This window comes from Artemia sp. Qi Xiang Cuo, chromosome 14 (assembly GCF_049724085.1).
Source record: "Artemia sp. Qi Xiang Cuo chromosome 14, ASM4972408v1, whole genome shotgun sequence".
NCBI classification, from domain to species: domain Eukaryota; kingdom Metazoa; phylum Arthropoda; class Branchiopoda; order Anostraca; family Artemiidae; genus Artemia; species Artemia sp. Qi Xiang Cuo.
This window is the reverse complement of record NC_142807.1, coordinates 53,260,341-53,280,932: the sequence shown is the minus strand read 5'-3', so window position 1 is coordinate 53,280,932 and position 20,592 is coordinate 53,260,341. Positions and strand designations below refer to the sequence as shown.

At 35.4% G+C, this 20,592-nt stretch overlaps 1 protein-coding gene across 3 annotated transcripts in view; it reads left to right on the top strand.

Annotated features, from left to right (window-relative positions):
* The window catches only part of LOC148944615 (protein FAM107B), an 86,196-nt gene that overhangs the window by 32,799 nt on the left and 32,805 nt on the right, over positions 1–20,592 (top strand). The window contains exon 1 of one of the 3 annotated variants that reach the window (XM_089100050.1): positions 9,005–9,234. The exons of the other annotated variants lie outside the window; for them this stretch is intronic. Within the exon in view, the coding sequence (XP_088956176.1) occupies positions 9,204–9,234 (31 nt within the window). The 5' untranslated portion in view covers positions 9,005–9,203. Of the gene's footprint in view, positions 1–9,004; positions 9,235–20,592 lie in introns of those variants that run through there. 3 annotated transcript variants of the gene reach the window in all.

The following is a 20,592-nucleotide window of genomic DNA, read 5'->3' as shown; positions in this document are numbered from 1 at the left end:
ACTACTTTAACAAAATGTGTATCTCAAAATTTATATCTGATGCATTTAGGGCGTGGAGGAGGGAGAGGGGCTAGTTGCCCCTTCAATCTCTTTTGACTCTTAAAAAGTGAACAAGAACTTTCAATTTTCAATGAAATGACCCCTCTCTAAAGTTTATACGAGCATCCCTTCCATAAAAAATAATATGAAGGATTTGGAGAATCCTTAAATTACAACCATTGCCCTGAGGGTTTTGGGGGAGTTGCAATCCTCAAAGATCTAATTTCCAGAACTTGAAACTACGTTTAATAAAATGGCTGTCTTAAAATTTTGATTGGATGTGTTTGGGGAAAAGGTGGGCATGAGAGAGGGGTTAGTTGCCCTCAAATCGCTTTCGACTATTACAAAGGGCACTAGCCCTCCAAATTTCCAATCGAATGAGCCTTTTTTGAAGTTTCTACGACACCGCCTTCTATAAAAACCTTATATGCCCCCAGGGCATAACTTACAACCCCTTGCCCTGAGGGTAGTGGGCGATTGTCCTTCTCAAAAACATATTTTCTATCTGGAAACCAACTACACTGAGCAAAATGGATATCTCAAAATTTTGATTGGATGTGTTTGGGGGAATGATGGGCTTGGGGGTGTGGGCTAGTTGCCCTCCAATCACTTTCGACTTTTAAAAAGGGCACTAGCCCTTTGAATTTCCAATTGAATGAGCCTGTTTTGAAGTTTCTACGACAACACCTTCTATAAAAACCTTGTATGCCCCCAGGGCACATCTTAAAACCCTTGCCCTGAAGGTTCTGGGGGAGTGTCCTCCTCAAAAACATATTTTCTAGCCCTTTAATTTCCAATCGAATGAGTATGTTTTGAAGTTTCTACGACTTCTCCTTCTATAAAAACCTTATATGCCCCCAGGGCATAACTTAAAACCCTTGCCCTGAGGGTTGTGGGGGAGTGTCCTCCTCAAAAATATATTTTCTATCTGGAAATCAACTACGCTGAACAAAATGGCTATCTGAAAATTTTGATTGGATGGGTTTGGGGGAATGATGGGCGTGGGGGGGGGGGGAGCTATTTACACTCCAATCACTTTCGACTATTAAAAGGGCACTAGCCCTTAAATTTCCAATCGAATGAGCATGTTTTGAAGTTTCTACGACAACGCCTTCTATAAAAACCTTATATGCCCCAAGGGCACAACTTAAAACTCTTGCCCTAGGGGGGTTTGGGGGGATTATCCTTCTCAAAAACATAATTTCTATCTTGAAATCAACTACGCTGAACAAAATGGCTATCTCAAAATTTTGATTGGATGTGTTTCGAGGAAGGATGGGTGTGGGGGGGGGGCTAGTTGCCCTCTAATCATTTTCAACTATTAAAAAGGGCACTAGCCCTTTAATTTCTAATCGAATGAGCCTGTTTTTAAGTTTCTATGACAACGCCTTCTATAAAAACCTTGTTTGCCCCCAGGGTAAAACTTAAAACCCTTACCCTGATGGTTGTGAGGGAGTTTCCTCCTCAAAAATATATTTTCTATCTGCAAATCAACGACGCTGAACAAAATGGCTATCACAAAATTTTGATTGGATGTGTTTGGGGAAATGAGGGGCGTGGGTGGGAGGGGGGCTAGTTACACTCCAATCACTTTTGACTATTAAAAAGGGCTCTAGCTCTTTAATTTCCAATCGAATGAGCCTGTTTTGAAGTTCCTACGACAACGTCTTCTATAAAAACCTTATATGCCCCCAGGGCATAACTTAAAACCCTTGCCCTGAGGGTTGTGGGGGAGTATCCTCCTCAAAAATATAGATAGATGGATAGATATTTATTTCAAAAGAAAAGCGTCTTTGGGCCATGGCAAAAACAAACACAGTTGCATATATAGTCAAAACACATGATAATAACATATATAACAATAACTAAACATAGCCCATAGCAAATAGAAACAAAATAGCATAATAGTTGCAGCACAAAAGCACACATAATACTATAAAACTAACTCACATAATCACACACAATGTCAGACATATAATAATAATAATAATAATAATCGTGTATTCAAAAGCCTTTATACAGGGCCATATACACTATACATCAAATATAACTGGAAAACAAAAGTAAAACTCCCTTCAGCCTTCTTTTTCCAAACCATAACAAATCTTCTTCACAATAGTTCCTTTCTTATCTTTAGTGACTGATCCACAAATCTACATAATCTACACATGAGGCTAGGTACCGTCAGAGGTACCTAGGTATCTATATTTTCTATCTGGAAATCAACTACGCTGAACAAAATGGCTATTTCAAAATTTTAATTGGATGTGTTTGGGGGAATGATGGGCGTGGGGGGGGCTAGTTGCCCTCCAATTATTTTTGACTATTAAAAAGGGCACTAGAACTCTCGATTTCCAATCGAATGAGCCCCCTTTGAAGCTTCTACGACGACCCCTTCCATATGAAGTGCCTCTGGAAAAAATAAATAAATAATAATAAATTATAAAACATTGGAGCCGTATGGCCTTTACTACAGGCAACGCTACAGCGTTGCCTCTGAAACATTGATAAACAAAATTGCTAACTGGTAATCCCGTAACTAATAAATATTTAAAATTTTCAAACTTGTAAAGCTATTCAACGTGCTATTTTCAAACCGAATATAATTACCTAAAATACGAACTATTCTATTGTGTATAGTTTGGACCTTCCTAAAACTTGAAACAAAATTACTAGTCTTTAGCACATGACCTTACGAAAAATATGGGCTAATAATAGGAAGATATGCAAAAAGTAAAACATTATACAGTATTTGGGTTTTCAATAACTTTATCACACCCAACCCTCTTGAAATCTTAACTGACCCCAGGACATAACTTGCCCTGAGGGCTGTGAAGGGGTTGTCATCCTCAAAGACCTAATTTCCAGAATCTTCAACTACGTTGAACAAAACGGCTATCTTAAAATTTTGATTGGATGTGTTTGGGAAAATGGTGGGTGTGAGAGGGGTTAGTTGCCCTCCAATCACGTTTGACCAATAAAAAGGGCACTAGCCCTTTCAATTTCCAATCGAAAGAACCCTTTTTGAAGATTTTACGACAACGCTTTCTATAAAAGCCCTCTATGCCTCCAGGGCATAACTTTCAACCTTTGCCTTGGAGGCTGTGGGGGGTTTGTCATTCTAAAAGACATAATTTCCAAACCTTTCAAAGACGTTGAACAAAATGGCTATCTCAAAATTTTGATTGGATGTGTTTGGTAAATAGTGGGCTTGAGAGGGGGTTAGTTGCCCATCAATCACCTTCGACTATTCCGATCGAACGAGTCCTTTTTGAAGTTTTTACGAAAACACTTCCTATAAAAACCTTATATGCCCCAGGCAATAACTTACAACCCTTGCCCTGAGGGCTGTGGGGGGGGGGGGTGTCATCCTCAAAGACCTAATTTCCAGAATTTTCAACCACGTTGAATGAAATGGCTATCTCAAAATTTTGATTGGATGTGTTTGGGGAAATGCTGGTCGTGAGAAGGGAGTTTGTTGCCCTTCAGTCACTTTCCACTATTAAAAGGGGCACTAGCCCTTTTAATTTCCAATCGAATGAGCTGTTTTTGAAGTTTCTACGACTACGATTTCTATGAAAACCTTATATGCCCTCAAGGCATAACTTATAACCGTTGCCCTGAGGGCCCTGGGGGGGGGGGGTTGTCATCCTTAAAGAAATAATTTCTGGACCTTTCAACTATATTGAACAAAATGGCTATCTCAAAATTTTTATTGTACGTGTTTGGGAAAATGGTGGGTGTGAGAGGGGTGTTGATTGCCCTCCAATCACTTTCGACTACTAAAAAGGGCACACGCCCTTTCAATTTCCAATCGAATGAGCCCTTTTCGAAGTTTCTACGACAACGCCTTCGATTCGAAGTGCTCTTGTCTAAAGAAACCAAAAATAATACATTGTGCCGACATCGTTCTTTACTTAGGCAGCGCTATTGCGCTGCCTCTGATACCAGACAAATACATTAAAGTAATTAGTGCTATGTGTGAGACTAACACTTCTGTGGTTAAGGTAGGAAATGAGGTTAGCAGTTGGTTTCGTATTAAATCAGGAGTTAAGCAGGGTTATGGTCTACCCCCCCTTTATATGGATCAATTTGAAGGACCTTGTCTTAAAGAGCACAGGAAAGGTAATGGGATACCACTGAATCAAATGGGAAGGAAAAACACTCCTGGACTTAGATTATGCTGATAATTTAAGCATCCTAGATGAAATTGTGAGCAAAACGAATGAACTTTTAGAGGTTTTGCGAGTTTAGGGTGATAGAATAGATTTAAAATTTAATGTTAAGGAGATTAAGTCACTAAAGCTAGGAATAAGTGAAGATGAAAAGGTGACGATGGATACCAAAAAGACTGAACAGGTGGACAGCTTCACTATCCTTGGTAGTATCAAACAGTTCGTGGTAACAAACTGTAAGAAAGGAGCAACCCGGCTCAATAGTAACCAAAACTCTAAAAAACGCAATTTTTATACCATTAGATACATGAAAAAAATTGGATTTTTGTGCTAATTTCAAATATTAAAGTTTCATCAAGTTTAATCTTAGTAATCAAAAGTTATGAGCCTGAAAAAACTTGCCTTATTTTTGAAAAAAGGGGGAAACTTCTCCTAAAAGTAATAAAATCTTAATGAAAAGCAAACTATCGTATTCAGCGCACCAGAAAACCCTAATATAGATGTTTCAAGCACCCATCTGAAAAATGTGAAATTGAACATTTTTTTTGCAAGAAGAAAGATCACGGATGATTGTTTATTTGTTTTGTTATTTTGTTGTTTTTTTCCCAGGGGTGATCGTATCGATCCAATGGTCATAAAATATCGCAAGAGGGTTCATTCGAACGAAAATTAAAAGTTCTAGTGCCCTTTTTAAGTGACCAAAAAATGGATTGCAACTAGGCCCCCTCCCACGCTCATTTTTTCCTAAGGTCACCCGATCAAATTTTTGAGATAGCCATTTTGTTCAACATAGTTGAAAACCTAATAAATATATCTTTGAGGATGACTTAATCCCCCAAAGTCCCCAGGGAGAAGGGTTCCAAGTTATGAACTTTGCCCATTGTTTACATATAGTATTTGTTACTTGGAAGTATGCAGACGTTTTCAGGAGGGATTTCTGCTGGTGGGGAGGAAGGTCAGAGGAGGAGGCTATGTGGGAGGATCTTTCCATGGAGAATATTGTCATGGAGGAAGGGAAATTTCTATGACGGGGGCCGCCGGATTTCCCGGCATTATTTTAAAAAAACGTTCAGAAATTAAATAAAAAAACAAGTTTTTTTTTAACTGAAAGTAAGGAGCGAGATTAAAACTTAAAACGAACAGAGATTATTCCGTATATGGAACGGGCTGTCCCCTCCTCAACGCCTTGCTCTTTACGCTAAAGTTTTTTATTGTTTTAAAAATAGAGTTGTGAGAAAGAGTCAAACCTTAGCGTAAAGAGCAAGACATTGAGGAGGGGACAGCCCCTTCCATATACGGAACAATTTCTTTTCGTCTTAATGTCGCTCCTTACTTTCAGTTAAAAAAAACTTATTTTTTAAATTTAATTATTAGTAAAGACGGTGGGAGCAGTGAAGATGTTAAAAGTATAATAGCCATGGTTCAGGGTGTTTCTTCACAGTTAAAAAAAGTTTGGAAGAATAGGAAGATAAGTCTGCAAATCAAGATTAGAATTTTGGAAGCTACAGTGATGACAGTGGTCAAACATGGCTCTGAAGCATATGCGCTCCGATAAGCGGATGAAGATTTGCTAGATGTTTTCCAGAGAAATTGCCTACGAATTGTTTTGGGGACCCGACTGACTGACTATATTTCAAACAGTAGGTTGTATGGAAACTGCTGTTCAATTCAATTTTAGAGGACTCTAATGAAGGAAAGGTTGACATGGCTATGGCATGATCTGTAAATGAAGGATAACAGACTGCCAAAGATTGTCCTTTTTAGCCAACCGTGTAGGGATAAACGGAAAGCAGGTCATCCACGGTTGGAGTAGGAGGATGTAATAAAGAAAGATCTAAAGGGAATGGGACTTCCTGGGAGGTTGTAAAGAGGGAGGCTTTGAATAGATCGGGATGGAGGAGGAGCGTGCTTAGCTGTGTTGACCTCAGGCGGCTTGGCGCTGTGGTGGTTTGTTAGTAGTAGTAGTAGCAATTTATATTACAAATTTGGAATCAGCATAAAAAGCCAATTCTTTTGATGTACCTAATGACAGTAAATTTCTCTTTTTTATGGTTTTGGTTACTATTGAGCCGAATTGCTCCTTACTTATAGTTTTTGTGGGAAAGTTCAAGAGAGGTGTGAAGCAAAACATGCATTTAATGCCCTATTTTAACGAAAATTCACGTCAACTTCTTTAGTGTCTTCGCCTAAGGTAGACAAAGTTTATTTGTAAATTTTATTGTATCTATCTAAAAACTAATAAAAACATATAAAAACGAGTTTTCCCGATGGAAGTACAGAGAGCACCACAAAGCTAGTTTTAAAAAAAAGTTGTTTTTTTTTCAGGCGGAAGTAAAAAGCAAAGTTGAAACGTTAACTGTACACAAATTACAACATATATCTGAAAACTGTTTCATATAAATTGACTCATGATATTTCCCTATATTTGTAGAACTCTGTAAAAACTAGCCCTTAACTGAAAACACAAAATCGACGCATAAAAACTGGATTGGGAGCAAAAACGTCCTCAAGTAGTCTGCAGAAACTAGAAGACTAATTTATATGGCTCTCAATGATCTTTTATCGGTCAGGAAATCAATGAATTTTAGTATACAATTTTAATTCTCTAAAAAAAAAAATCAAGCAACTCAGGCAAAAATTCAAACTCAGTTTTCAGTAAAGCGCCAGTAATTCAGAGTTCTACAAATACAGGGAAATTTAACCAGTCAGTTTGTTTGACTGCATAAACTGCGGAGCAAGGGTTGACTTTTGATAAAAAATATTAATTAAATAACAAAATATAATACTTAAGAATGAGAGGAAAATATAATCACGGTGGACACTGAGAAAAACACTACACATTAAGAAAAAAGACGATATTTTGATTTCATTTTAATTGTAAATAGAAATGCAGAGTGGTCTAGTGTCTAATCAAATATCGTTGACAGACTAGCAACAACTTGTCAGTTGACTTTCTTGTGCAGACTGAGTGCAGAGATGGGGAGTCGGAGATCAAAATTTACCACGCCCCTTAAGAATTGCAAGGGGTTTAGAAAGATCCCCCCTTGGACCTGGAAATTCAAACTTAATTTTTGGAAATAAAATAACAGCATAAATTCATTTTCTAAACAGGAAATACCGGTGACCCGACTAAACTGGAAATACTGACACGCTTAAACCCCCCTAAAAATGAATTTCTTATTGTGATCGCGGTTCTTATAAAAAAAAATAATTACGTCAAAATATGATCAGTCTCTTGTTGCAACCACAGGTCAACCTTGTTGAATTAGCCTTAAATAAAGATATTTTCGGTTCAGAGAATTTGAAAATAACAAGCCAAAACTAGCGCTTTGTAATCAGTACGAGTAACTCACTTATTTATAATTTGATTTTTTGTAAACTGCTGTCTGAATAAATGTAACGGCGTTTCATGGTCGGTAGCTTTATGCAATAAAAGAAATCAATTTGCTAGATTTATCGTAATGCAGTTATAAGTATTATGTACCGAGGTCATGTACAGGGGTGGGGGGCTTTCAGGTCCAGTCCATGACGAAAGCTCCTAAATATATAAATTTTTCTCCTATTATTATCTTCTAGTACAAGCTGGGAAAATAGTTTTTGAGTTTGTTCAAAAACATTACTTTGCTAAAAAAAATTTAACAATAAGAAAATACGTTATTCGTTAAAAAAAATACTCAAAAATGTTCGCCAAGGACATCATTTAGGGGAGAACCATAAGGTTCAGTGACGGGCAGTGTTGCAATGAAAGGGACAAAATAGAATTTTTGAGACGAAATGACCAGTTAATATAATTTTAAACATATTCATCCAAATCAGACACGTGCACAATAAGGAGGATTTCATATGCAGACCTTCTCTTTCTTCCCAAAAGCTCGAATTTTTTCTTTTAGTTTGCCCATAATTTCTTTAATTTTTTGTTAATTTGCGCTTTTTAGAGAGAGGGGGATGTCGGTGTGTCCATTGTAAAAATTTTGATAAATGGTAGACAATTGAGAAACTATTTAAAAAGTAATCAATACAAGTCCAGTGGATATTGTCCGTCACGCGACAACCCAAAATCAATCCAATCTTTCATCCCTTAATTCTTTGACTATCTACCTTTGTTCTGCCCTAGGAATGACCCATGGATGGATGATAGATTGACTTATCCATCAACAAATGAAATGACATCATTTTTATGCAATCCTAAAAAGGGCTTATCCCAGATTTGCCTCTCAATCACTCGGACTATCTGTCTTGGCTTTTTCTACAATTATCCGTGTCTTGATGCCTGCAAAATACTTGATTTTAATTCAATGCTCTAGGCTGAGCCTAGTGCAGGTAAGTACACAAAGTGGGAGCCTGAGACCCCTCCTGAAGTCTTCATTGTCTTATGAATTTTGTTGTATTTGCGGTGGATCTAATTTCATGACTTTGATGAACATGGGCCCGCCCCCAAAAGGAATTCTTAGGTATATATTTGGCTAGGAGAAACTCCTTTGGGTACATCTATGACTTGAGGCCGTACTTTCTTAGGATCTCGATTGGAATCAGGCTGTTTGACTAGGCTCTGATAATAACTAACGATGATTTGGTCAACAGATATAAAAAAAAAGTCCTTCCACCTTAGGCAGATTAAACTTAATTGAACCCCTATTCCTTGTTATCTTCCTTAATCACTGCCAGTCATAACCTGTTTCTTCGTTAAGGATAAAAGTCAATAATTAATTGATCCTATTGGGTCTATTTCATAATCATTTCCTCCAGCTTAAGGCTGACATCAGCCATATGTTGCGTTAATTTTAGTCAGAATCTTCAAGCTCAACGACCGAGTTCAAAGTGATTTAACAATTGTAAAGATTGAGCAGAGTACGCTCCAGATTTCGAAAAAAAGGAGTTATTTTGCAAGCAGAATTACATATTCCGCCGTATTTTCAACAGGTGAATAGATCTAAATTAGCTGTCAGGATAGCCCTATTCGTGTGGACGTCAGGTAGCTTATCCTCCTAAATGGTGGTATATGGTTCAGAAGACAAATTAAGTAAGTCTACGTTTTAAACTTTCAGGGATTTTATTGTGAACCATGGGCGGATATAGAAATAATGTTTGGCTGGTATTGATAAGAATTTGGCTCCCCCATGGGTATTTTTTGCCCATCCGACCCTTTATATAGTGTAATTTTCAACCTGTGGGGGGGCACGTGCCCCTGAAGACAACCACTGGATCCACCCCTGTTGTCAAAGGGATCATTTGAATCTTTTCTTATTTCCAAAAGTTATCAGCATTAAAACTGAAAAACACTCATTATCAAATGATAATAATAATAAGAAAAAACTGGTAGACTCTAATTTGGTTAAGTCCAAGTCCAAAAGTGCACATTTTTCGAACTCAATTAGCAATCATAGCCAGCGCAATAGCGCTGCCTAAGTAAAGAACAATGTGGGCACAATGCGCTATTTTTTTTTTTTTTGGTTTGTTGGTCTTAGACCAGGGCACTTTCTATCGAAGGAGTTGTCGTAGCAACTTCGAAAAGGGCTCATTCATTTGGAAATTGGAGTGGCTTATGTCATTTTTAATAGTCGAAAGTAATTTGAAGGCAACTAACACCCCTTCCACGCCTACCATTTCCCCAAACACATCCAATCAAGATTTTGTGATAGTCATTTTGTTCAGCGTAGTTTATTTCCAGATAGAAATTATGTTTTTGAGGAGGACACACCCCACAGCCCTCAGAGCAAGGGTTGTAAGTTATGCCCTGGCTGCATATAAGGTTTTTATAGAAAGTTTGGTCGTAAAAACTTCAAAAAGGGCTCCTTCGATTGGAAATTGAAAGGGCTAGTGCTATATTTAATAGTCAAAAGGGATTGGAGGGCAACTAAACCCCAATCTTACGCCCAACTTTTCCCCAAACACATCCAATCAAAATTTTGAGATAACCATTTTGTTCAAAGTAGTTGAAAGGTCCGGAAATTATATCTAAGAGGACGACACTCCCCCCACAGCCCTCAGGGTAAGAGCTGTAAGTTATGTCTTTAGGGCATATAAGGTTTTTATTCAAAGCTTTGTGGTAGAAACTTGAAAAAGGGCTCATTCGATTGGATATTCAAAGGGCTAGTGCCTTTTTAAATAGTCGAAAGTGATTTGATGGCAACTAACCCCCCTTCCCACGCCCATCTTTTCCCCAAACACATCCAATCAAAATTTTTAGATAAGCATTTTGTTCAACGTAGTTCAAAGTTTTAGAAATTAGGTCTTTTAAGATGGTATCCCCCTCAGAGCCCTCGGAGCAAGGGTTGTAAGTTATGCCCTGGGGGCAAATAAGGTTTTTATATTTAGTGATGTTGCAGAAACTTCAAAAAGAGCTCATTCGATTGGAAATTAGAAGGGCTTGTGCCCTTTTTAATAGTCGAAAGTAATTGGAGGGTAATTAACACCCCTCTCACACCAACCATTTCCCCAAACACATCCAATTAAAATTTTGAGATAGCCATTTTGTTTGACGTGGATAAAAAGTCCGAAAATTATTTTTTTGAGAATGACACTCCTCCCACAGCTCTCAGGGCAAGGGTCGAAAGTTATGTCCTTTGGGTATATAAGTTTTTGTTTTTTTTATAAAAAGCGGTGTCGTAGAAACTTCAAAAAGGAATCACTCGATTGGGAATTGAAACGGCTAGTGCCCTTTTTAGTAGTCGGAAGTGATTGGATGAGAAATAACCCCCCTCTCAAGCCCACCATTTCCCCAAACACATCGAATCAAAATTTTGAGATAGCAATTTTCTTTAACGAAAGTTCTGGAAATTAGGTCTTTCAGAATGACACCTCCCCACCCAGCCCTCAGGGCAAGGGCTTTAAGTTATGCCCCGGGGGCATGTAAGGTTTTTATTGAAAACTTCAAAAGGGCGCGTTTGATTGGAAATTGAAAGGGCTAGTGCCTGTTTCATTAGTTGAAAGTGATTGGAGAGCATTGGAGAGCCCTTCTCACGCCCACCATTTCCCCAAACATATCCAATCAAAATTTTGAGATAGCTATTTTGTTTAACGTAGTTGAAAGTTCTGGAAATTAGGTCTTTGAGGATGACGACCCTCTCACACTAATTTGCACTTTACTGAAAAAATACAAATGAATGTGCATTGTCAGTTTAATATGCATATACTGATATTGAATAATCAAAATGTTAATATTATTTGATTTACTAAAGTTATAAAAGTAAAAACATTCATATTTTTTTCAGTAAAGTGTAAACTATGTTCTGGCATTGGGAAGGTATAGGGCTTTTGAGCCCTACTCATGTTAATTTCTGCTCGTTTTGAGTTTGATTCGGTTATTTATTGTAATTTCTGCTTGTTTTGGGTTTCATTTATTTATCAATGGTCATTTGTGTTAGTTTCACACTTGGTAGATTATTTGATTTTATTTTTGCTCAATTTTGGTTTAATTGAGTTCCTTAATTTTCTTTGAAAAACTTATTTTGTGGAAAAAGTTTTTTAATTAATCATAATAAAGGGCGAAGATAGTCTTGTTATATGGGTCTCCACTTCGCTATATGCTATTTCCTCTGTTCCTATCCCCAAGAGCAGGGGTGTAATTTGCTACGGGTCGGAGAGAGGGGGGCAAATACCCCCTCCATACCTCAGTTTGCCCGCCCCAGACCTCAGTTTGCCCCCTCAGCTGAAATTTAGTTTCTGCAAAAAATCTTGTCAAAACTAAAATAATCCTGCATAATTCAAGCATCCAGAGAAACAGATCAGTTTTCTTTAGTACATATTTGCCCATATGGTACTATTTGGTTCGTTTTTTTTATTTTCACTTGATTTGGGAAAATTGGCTCTGACTTTGCCCCCCCCGCCCTCCCAGGATTCTGACGAAGTTGCGCCACTGCCCAAAAGGGAGATACTACCAGCAAAGCCTCAAAAGGGCGTCGGGATGGACCTTCCTCGAGTTTTCCTACCAGAACCGTGGCTACAAATAGCGCTACAGGATGACTTCAAGGAAACTGTAGCCTAATAAACATCACGATATTGCTCTGGAGTTTGGTTAATGAATGGTAGAGGAAGTTCAGGAAGACCGTGCGTTGCTGTGTTACACCACAAGGGACTTGGTCCCGCAATAGGTTGTTATTACTAGCAGTTGTAATCAGCCCTTGATATTTTTTTCCCCCGCCAGATCAATAGTAAATACAAACCAGCGTATAAGTCTAAGACATATCCTGAAATCATCTCGGAAAGTTACTGAACTAGGTATAGGGAATCTTCAGGACTGGGTCAGTGGCCCAAAGTAGGACATGAGACTACAGTTAGATCCACTCAAAAGGAGACCCTATAAAATTCTGAAGACAAATTTAAAAAGTCCTAAAATATTTACTTGTATATTACCTAAAAGCTCCTTAAGCTACGGAATTTGCCCATTGTTCATATATAGTTTTTGTTATTGAAAAATCTAAGGAAATCTTTTGGGCGAAACTTCCTGGAGGGGGAGAAATTTTCCGTGGAGAGAATTTTCCAGAAGAAAATCTTCGAAGGAACTTTCCAGACGGAATTATATACGGGGGGGGGGGGGAGGAAGGGGAGTTCTTGGCATGATTCGAAAACGGTCAAAAATTAAATAAAAACAATTTTTTTTTCAACTGAAAGTAAGGAGTAACATTAAAACTTAAAACAAACGGAAATTATTTTGTTTATAAAGGGGGCTGCCTCCTCCTGAACCCTCGGTCTTTACGCTAAAAATCAGTAGAAAGCTATCATGAGCTCCGGAACGAACACATGTGCTGCCATCTACAATTGAATCTAACGCCGACGGGACATAATATATTCAAGGATTATCGATCTACGAACGGGTCAATGACCCCTTTTTTCAAGGTCAATTTATTTGTTGTTTTCAAGTGTATTGACTCTGGGACGAAGTTTGCACATGCACATTGACGGTGGGGAATGTATTGATCTAGGACAAGTGAATTTCCGAGAACTTGATTGCGTAACCGACTAGGACAAGTGAATTTCCGACAAATTGATTGCATAATCGCTAGGGAGAGGATTTCCGAGAAATTGATTGCGTAATCGACTAGGACAATTGGATTTCTGAGAAATTAATTACATAATCGATGGGGAATGAATTGATCTAGGACAAGAGGAGGAAATGGATTTCCGAGAAATTGATTGCGTAATCGACTAGGACAAGTGAATTTCCTAGAACTTGATTGCGTAATCGGTGGGGAGAATGAATTGATCCGATAACGGGAAACATGATCACGTGACTCCTTCTAAGCCAATCAGAGGGCCGGAAATATTAGCGGGAGAGGATTGCAGAGAATATAAGGAAAGGATTTTTGCTATAGTTTTTATTAGTCTGTGAATAGAATTCACTAAGTTTTTAGTTAACAGTGTGATAACATGAGTGAACAAGTTGAGTTAGAAATATCCTTTTATTGCAACTGTTCTATTTGTGAAGGACATTTTCATGATTTTGAACATTCTGCATGTTTAGACAGCATAGATGTAGAGATAGATGAGAAGAATCTAGAGGTGATGAGAAGAAAAACCATACGTGATATGGAGAGAAATTTATATCGATTGCAAGTAAACTCACATAAAAGAAGGTTTGATATGATAGAAAAGGAAGATCAAAAGAAGAGACCGGGAAAAGATATCTCAAAATATAGTGTAAAAGACAGCAGTGAAAACCCAATGAAAAATGTGTATAAAGCAAGATATAACTCTGAATATTATGATGAATATGTTCTAAGAGAAGAGAAAAAGTAGCCCTTTAAGAGATAACATAAGAGGTTATTCTACGGAATGGATTTTAAACAACGAAAACCGTGGTGGAAGAGTTATCATATATCATTTAACGATAAATCTAATTATTGATATGCATAATGAGTTTTATATTTTGATCATACAATAAATTTGTTTGTACTTTTTTAATTTTCTCATACTAGATATGTATAGAGTACGGATACCATCAGAGACTTCTGTGTATGAATAGTTCAGTTTGATTAGATCACTCCATAGAGTGCTATCAGTCTACAGCCAAGTTTCCTATCAAAGATAACACAAAATAATTCATTATTCTAATATTTATTCTTTTGAAATATCAATATTTACAATGCTTTTTAAATCAACAATATCCGATTCTATTATCTGATTATCATCATCACCATCTTCTAGTATTACTATATTGCATACAGAGGGGTGGGAATACATTCAATTTCATCTTCATTTATTGATGTATCAATCAAAGAGATGGGTATGTCCTCAAATAAATCGTCGCGTATTTGTATTGACGATAAACTTGGAGCCAACCATTCGTCAACCTCTGTTAAAAGTCGCCCCGAAGGCCCTCTCCGTATCAGATCCTCCGACGTATATAACCGACCATCTTCCGTATAATGTACTTCAAGCAAATTGTCAGTAACATCAGTGGTTGTAATAGTACAGAGAAGAGCTTCCTCATCAACTGAGAGGTCCCAACCAAGCCATACATTCTAAAAAAATTAATAACAATATGATCAAATAGTTCCCTTAGAAATACTATTTTTCATTAGTAATAACACTTTCTGCTAGAACTATCAAGTTTGGCGTGGTTAAAAATACCAAATTTTCCACTTCAGTTAAAATTTTTCTCAAAGAGATGAAAAAATTTAAATAATGTTCCAAATTTTTCATTGAAATAGAAAAGTTCAAGTTCTCTTCTGAATTTAAACCAAATTGGAAATCACGATGAAAATTTTTAGATTTTAAGAAAGTGAGGAGACGAGAAAGCATAGCCTTTTCAATTTTTTCATAGAAGATAGAAAAGTTCAAGTTCTCTTCGGAATTTAAACCAAATTAAAAATCATGAAGAAAATTTTTAGATTTTAAGAAAGCAAGGAGACGAGAAAGCATAGCCTTTTCAAATATTTTACTAAATACTAATAAAACTGAAAGTGATCGAAAATTGGCTGGATCCTTTCCTGTGCCTTAGAAATATTTAAAAAAGCTTCTAAAATAGAATTTTAGAAAATTTGAGTTTGGGGGGAAGGGGGATTTCAAACACATCTTCCCACGACATAACATGTCCTCTGAAGTCGATTCTGATGTTTTTAGCGCTCTATCTATTAACGCATTAGAAATATTTAAAAAAAGCTTCTAAAGTAGAATTTTGGAAAATTTAATTTTTGGGGGAAGGGGGATTTCAAACACATCTTCCCATGACATAACGTGTCCTCTAAAGTCGACTCTGATATTTTTAGCACTCTATCTATTAACGCTTTAGAAATATTCAAAAAACCTTCTAAAGTAGAATTTTGGGAAATTTTGAGTTTGGGGGGAAGAGTGATTTCAAAAACATCTTCCCATGACCTAACGTGTCCTCTAAAGTTGATTCTGATATTGGTAGCACTATATCTATTAACGCTTTAGAAATATTTAAAAAAGCTTCTAAAGTAGAATTTTGGGATTTTTTTTTATTTTCTGTTAATCTAGACCCACTGAAATTTTCCCTGAAGATTTCCCCTGAAACATCTCCACATAAAAATTAAGCTGACAGAGAAAAAGTAAGACAAATAAAAATTATTTCATATAGGAAATCTGTCATCTATGTTGAAGAAAGTGGCTCCAAATTTTGATCTGACGACTTCAGGTAAAAAGGGGTATTGACAGGGCTAGTTGCCCTCCTTTCTTTTTGGTCACTTAAAAAGGACACAATAACTTTTAATTTCCGTTTGAATACATCATCTTCTGATCTTTAGATAATTAGTTCGATACTGTCACCCCTGGGAAAACGAAAAAGGAGCTTTAGGAGGGGAAATTTTCTCATGCTTATATCTTTGATGGATGACACTAAACTTGATGAACCTTATATATTTTGAATATATAATAACTCAATTCTTTTTATTTACATATGAATATTAAAATTATATTTTTTAGAGTTTCGGTTCTACTGAGCCGAGTCAATCATTACTTACAGTTCGTTACTTCCAACTGTTTGAAAACCGAAAAGGTAAAGTATTTTTTTCTAATTTTTTTCCATAAAAACGACTATGTTAACAGAAAATGAACGTAGCTAAATGTTAAAAACTGTTTCCACAAAATCAATTTTTCAAAAAATAAAGAGCTCCATTAAACCAAAAAATGAGCAGACAAAGTGAAAATAATCTTCCAAGCGTAAGCCTACCATAAATCACAATCAATAAAATGATAAAACCCAAAACGAACTGAAATTACAATTAATAACCGAGTTAAACCCAAAACAAGCAGAAATTAACATGAGTAGGGTAGACAACCCCATATGCCTTCTCATGACCAGAACATAATTTACACTTTACTGAAAACAAAATACATTTTAAATGTTTTAACTTTTTTAATTATATTAAATAAAAACAAAACTATTGAGACTATAAGGAGGGGCAGTTCCCCTAAAATACAGAATAATTACTGTATGTTTTTAATTTCTATATTGATCATTTCTTACAGTTGAAAAAAGGCAGTTGTTTTTAAAACTTAGATGTTCAGAAATGGAGTCCTAAAATAATTTAAACTTAAAACGGTGTCTGATTAAAGTTTAGGCTTCTGATCTTTCTTTATTGACAAACCGGGCAAAAGAAGAGAACAATGACACATCTTTTAAAATAAATGAGATATTTCGTTCAAACTTTTTTAAATTTTTAAAACTACTCTTTATATTTCCTTCAATTTGTTTAAAAATAAATGAAAATTAAATGAGACATGATGACTCATGGTAATGAGACATCGTTTAATATAAATGAGACATTTCGTTAAGAAATTTGTTAAATTTTTATAACTTTCCATTATATTTCATTCAATTGTTTAAAATTAATTAAAACTAAACGAGACATGCATTTAGCTCATAAACAGTTAAATTATATTTTTTGAGCCGTAAAAAAGAAGCATATGAGGTGACAATTCAATCATCTCCTCCCAACAACGAATTCTTTGAGGAAATTCAAAGAAAATTCAAAGAAAATTTATTACTTATTTCGGTTTTAGAGTATTATTTAGTGAAAAAGATGTTCAGGTTTACGTTTCTTCTTGAGCAACATAGAAGGTTATTATATATTTTTCCAAGTTTTAGAAAACAAATGAAAAATTGGTACTGTGGATTATGAAATCTGGATATACGCTATTATTCCGAAAATTTATGCGAGACCCGGAAATTTCTCTCAGGTTTTCAAAGAGATAATATAAAGTTGCATTGGTACTAAAAGTTATTTGTTTTCTAAAAAGTTTGACTTTGAAACTAGTTCATTTTATTTAAATGAAATATGAGGAATTAGCCAAACCGAATTTAGAAATAGAAAGTCACAGAAAAGATTCAGTTTCCGGAAAACCAAGTCAGCTTCAATTCTTAGAAAATTAATATCTGGCTATTATCGCTATACAAAAATTCTATCATGTCATAAAAAGCTATTTAAACTTACATTGAGACATGATGTCTCATGGTAATGAGACATCGTTTAAAATAAATGAGGCATTTCGTTAAGAAATTTGTTAAATTTTTATAACTTCTCATTATATTTCATTCAATTGTTTAAAATTAATTAAAACTAAACGAGACATGCATTTAGCTCATAAACAGTAGAATTATATTTTTTGAGCCGTAAAAAAGGAACATATAAGGAGACAATTCAATCATCTCCTCTCAACAATGAATTTTTTGAGGAAATTCAAAGAAAATTCAAAGAAAATTTATTACTTATTTCGGTTTTAGAGTATTATTTAGTGAAAAAGATGTTCAGGTTTACGTTTCTTCTTGAGTAACATAGAAGGTTATTATATATTTTTCCAAATTTTAGAAAACAAATGAAAAATCTGTACTGTGGATTTTGAAATCAGGATTTACGCTATTATTCCGAAAATTTATGCAAGACACGGAAATTTCACTAAGGTTTTCAAAGAGATAATATAAAGTTGCATTGGTACTAAAAGTTATTTGTTTTCTAAGAAGTTTGATTTTGAAACTAGTTCATTTTACTTAAATGAAATATGAGGAATTAGCCAAACCGAATTTAGAAATAGAAAGTCACAGAAAAGATTCAATTTTCGGAAAACCAAGTCAGCTTTTATTCTTAGAAAACTAACATCTGTCTATCATCGCTATACAAAAATTCTATCATGTCTTAAAAAGCTATTTAAACTTACATCAGCCATTGAAGAATCGACGACTTCATTTGAGGTATTCATCACTTTATTTCTATCTTTATTTCAATCTGCAATGGAGTTAAAACCGTCAAACATCTAATAATAAACAGTAATAACGGTTAATTATTACGAAAATCATTAGGGAGAGGAATCTAGAAGAGACACTGTCCCCCATTCATCATTTAACCCCCTTGGTAGAGTTTTTGAGCAGAAATAGACATATGTCATCATTTAGATATTTAATTCTTCTCTGAAATGTCACAGTTTCAGATTTTCCTCCTTTATACTGTCATTTTCGCTAATTTTATAGTTGATTATTACCTATTATTTATTCAATTATTAATGTGTCAATGCAGGGGGAACTAGGAGCACTACCATCCAGATAGGTTTGAAAGATCTCTAGGAAAACTTCAAATAATTGAATCTTAAAATACATTTTGGATCTTTTAGTACATCCTACTATGAAAAAATCCTCTGAAAAGTCACTACCCCCCGGGGGCCTAGTCACACTCAATGAATCAGTTATATCAAATCTGATAACGCATTAAAAAGACATTTAGAAAAAGAAGCAATCTAATATCACATTGAAAATTAATAACATTACGCCATTGGATGACTTGTTTTTCAGAAATAAAGTTCTATCTATTGTTCACGACGGATAATTAACCTATTAAATTATATTGAGAAAAAATATAATTTATGCGTGAGAGGACCCCCTCCCTCCCTCCCCTCCCTCCCCCCCACCCCTACTCTTACGTCACCTTTTTCCAAAATCGTCTAATCAATTTAGAGATGGATTTTTTCTTCAGCATAGTTGAAAGGCACAATAACTATGTCTTTAGAAATAAAATGGCCCCCCTTCAGCCCCTGGGGAAAGGTTTTTAAGTTATGAAATTTATATATAAAGCCGGTAAAAGTTGGAAATAGTTAGGTTGTATGAAATAGTTAGGTTGTAAAGTTCTATCTATTGTTCACGACGGATAATTAACCTATTAAATGATATTGAGAAAAAAATATAATTTATGCGTGAGAGGACCCCCTCCCTCCCCCTCCTCCCACGTCACCTTTTTCCAAAATCATCTAATCAATTTAGAGGTGGATTTTTTTCTTCAGCATTGTTGAAAGGCACAATAACTATGTCTTTAGAGATAAAATAGCCCCCCTTCAGCCCCTGGGGAAAGGTTTTTAAGTTATGAAATTTATACATAAAGCCGGTAAAAGTTGGGAATAGTTAGGTTAGGTTACCTAAAATTTCTAGGTTAACTTATACTAGGTTAAGGGGCGAGCCACTTGATTAGACGATTTTAGAAAAAGGTGACGTGGGAGGAGGGGGGGGGGGGAGGGGGTCCTCTCACGCATAAATTATATATTTTTCTCAATATCATTTAATAGGTTAATTATCCGTCGTGAACAGTAGATAGAACTTTATTTCTGAAAAACATGTCATACAACCTAACCTATTTATTCCCAACTTTTACCGGCTTTATGTATAAATTTCATAACTTAAAAATCTTTTTCACTAGATAATACTCTAAAACCGAAATAAGTGATAAATTTTCTTTGAATTTTCTCTGAATTTTCTCAAAAAATTCGTTGTTGGGGGGGGGGAGATGATTGAATTGTCTCCTTATATGTTTCTTTTTTACGGCTCAAAAATATAATTTTACTGCTTATGAGCTAAATGCATGTCTCGTTTAGTTTTAACTAATTTTAAACTATTGAATGAAATATAATGGGAAGTTATAAAAATTTAAAAAATTTCTTAACGAAATGTCTCATTTATTTTAAAAGATGTCTCATTAGCATGAGACATCATATCTCAATGTAAGTTTAAATAGCTTTTTAAGACGTGGTAGAATTTTTGTGTAGCGATGATAGCCAAATGACTTCCTATTTCTAAATTCGGTTCGGCTAATTCCTCATATTTCATTTAAGTAAAATGAACTAGTTTCAAAGTCAAACTTTATAGAAAACTTATAACTTTTAGTACCAATGCAACTTTATATTATCTCTTTGAAAACCTTAGTGAAATTTCTGTGTCTCGCATAAATTTTCGGAATAATAGCGTATATCCTGATTTCCTAACCCACAGTACCAATTTTTCATTTGTTTTCTAAAACTTGGATAAACAGATCATAACCATCTATGTTACTCAAGAAGAGACGTAAACCTGAACATCTTTTTTACTAGATAATACTATAAAGCCGAAATAAATATAAAATTTTCTTTGAATTTTCTTTGAATTTTCTCAAGGATTTCATTG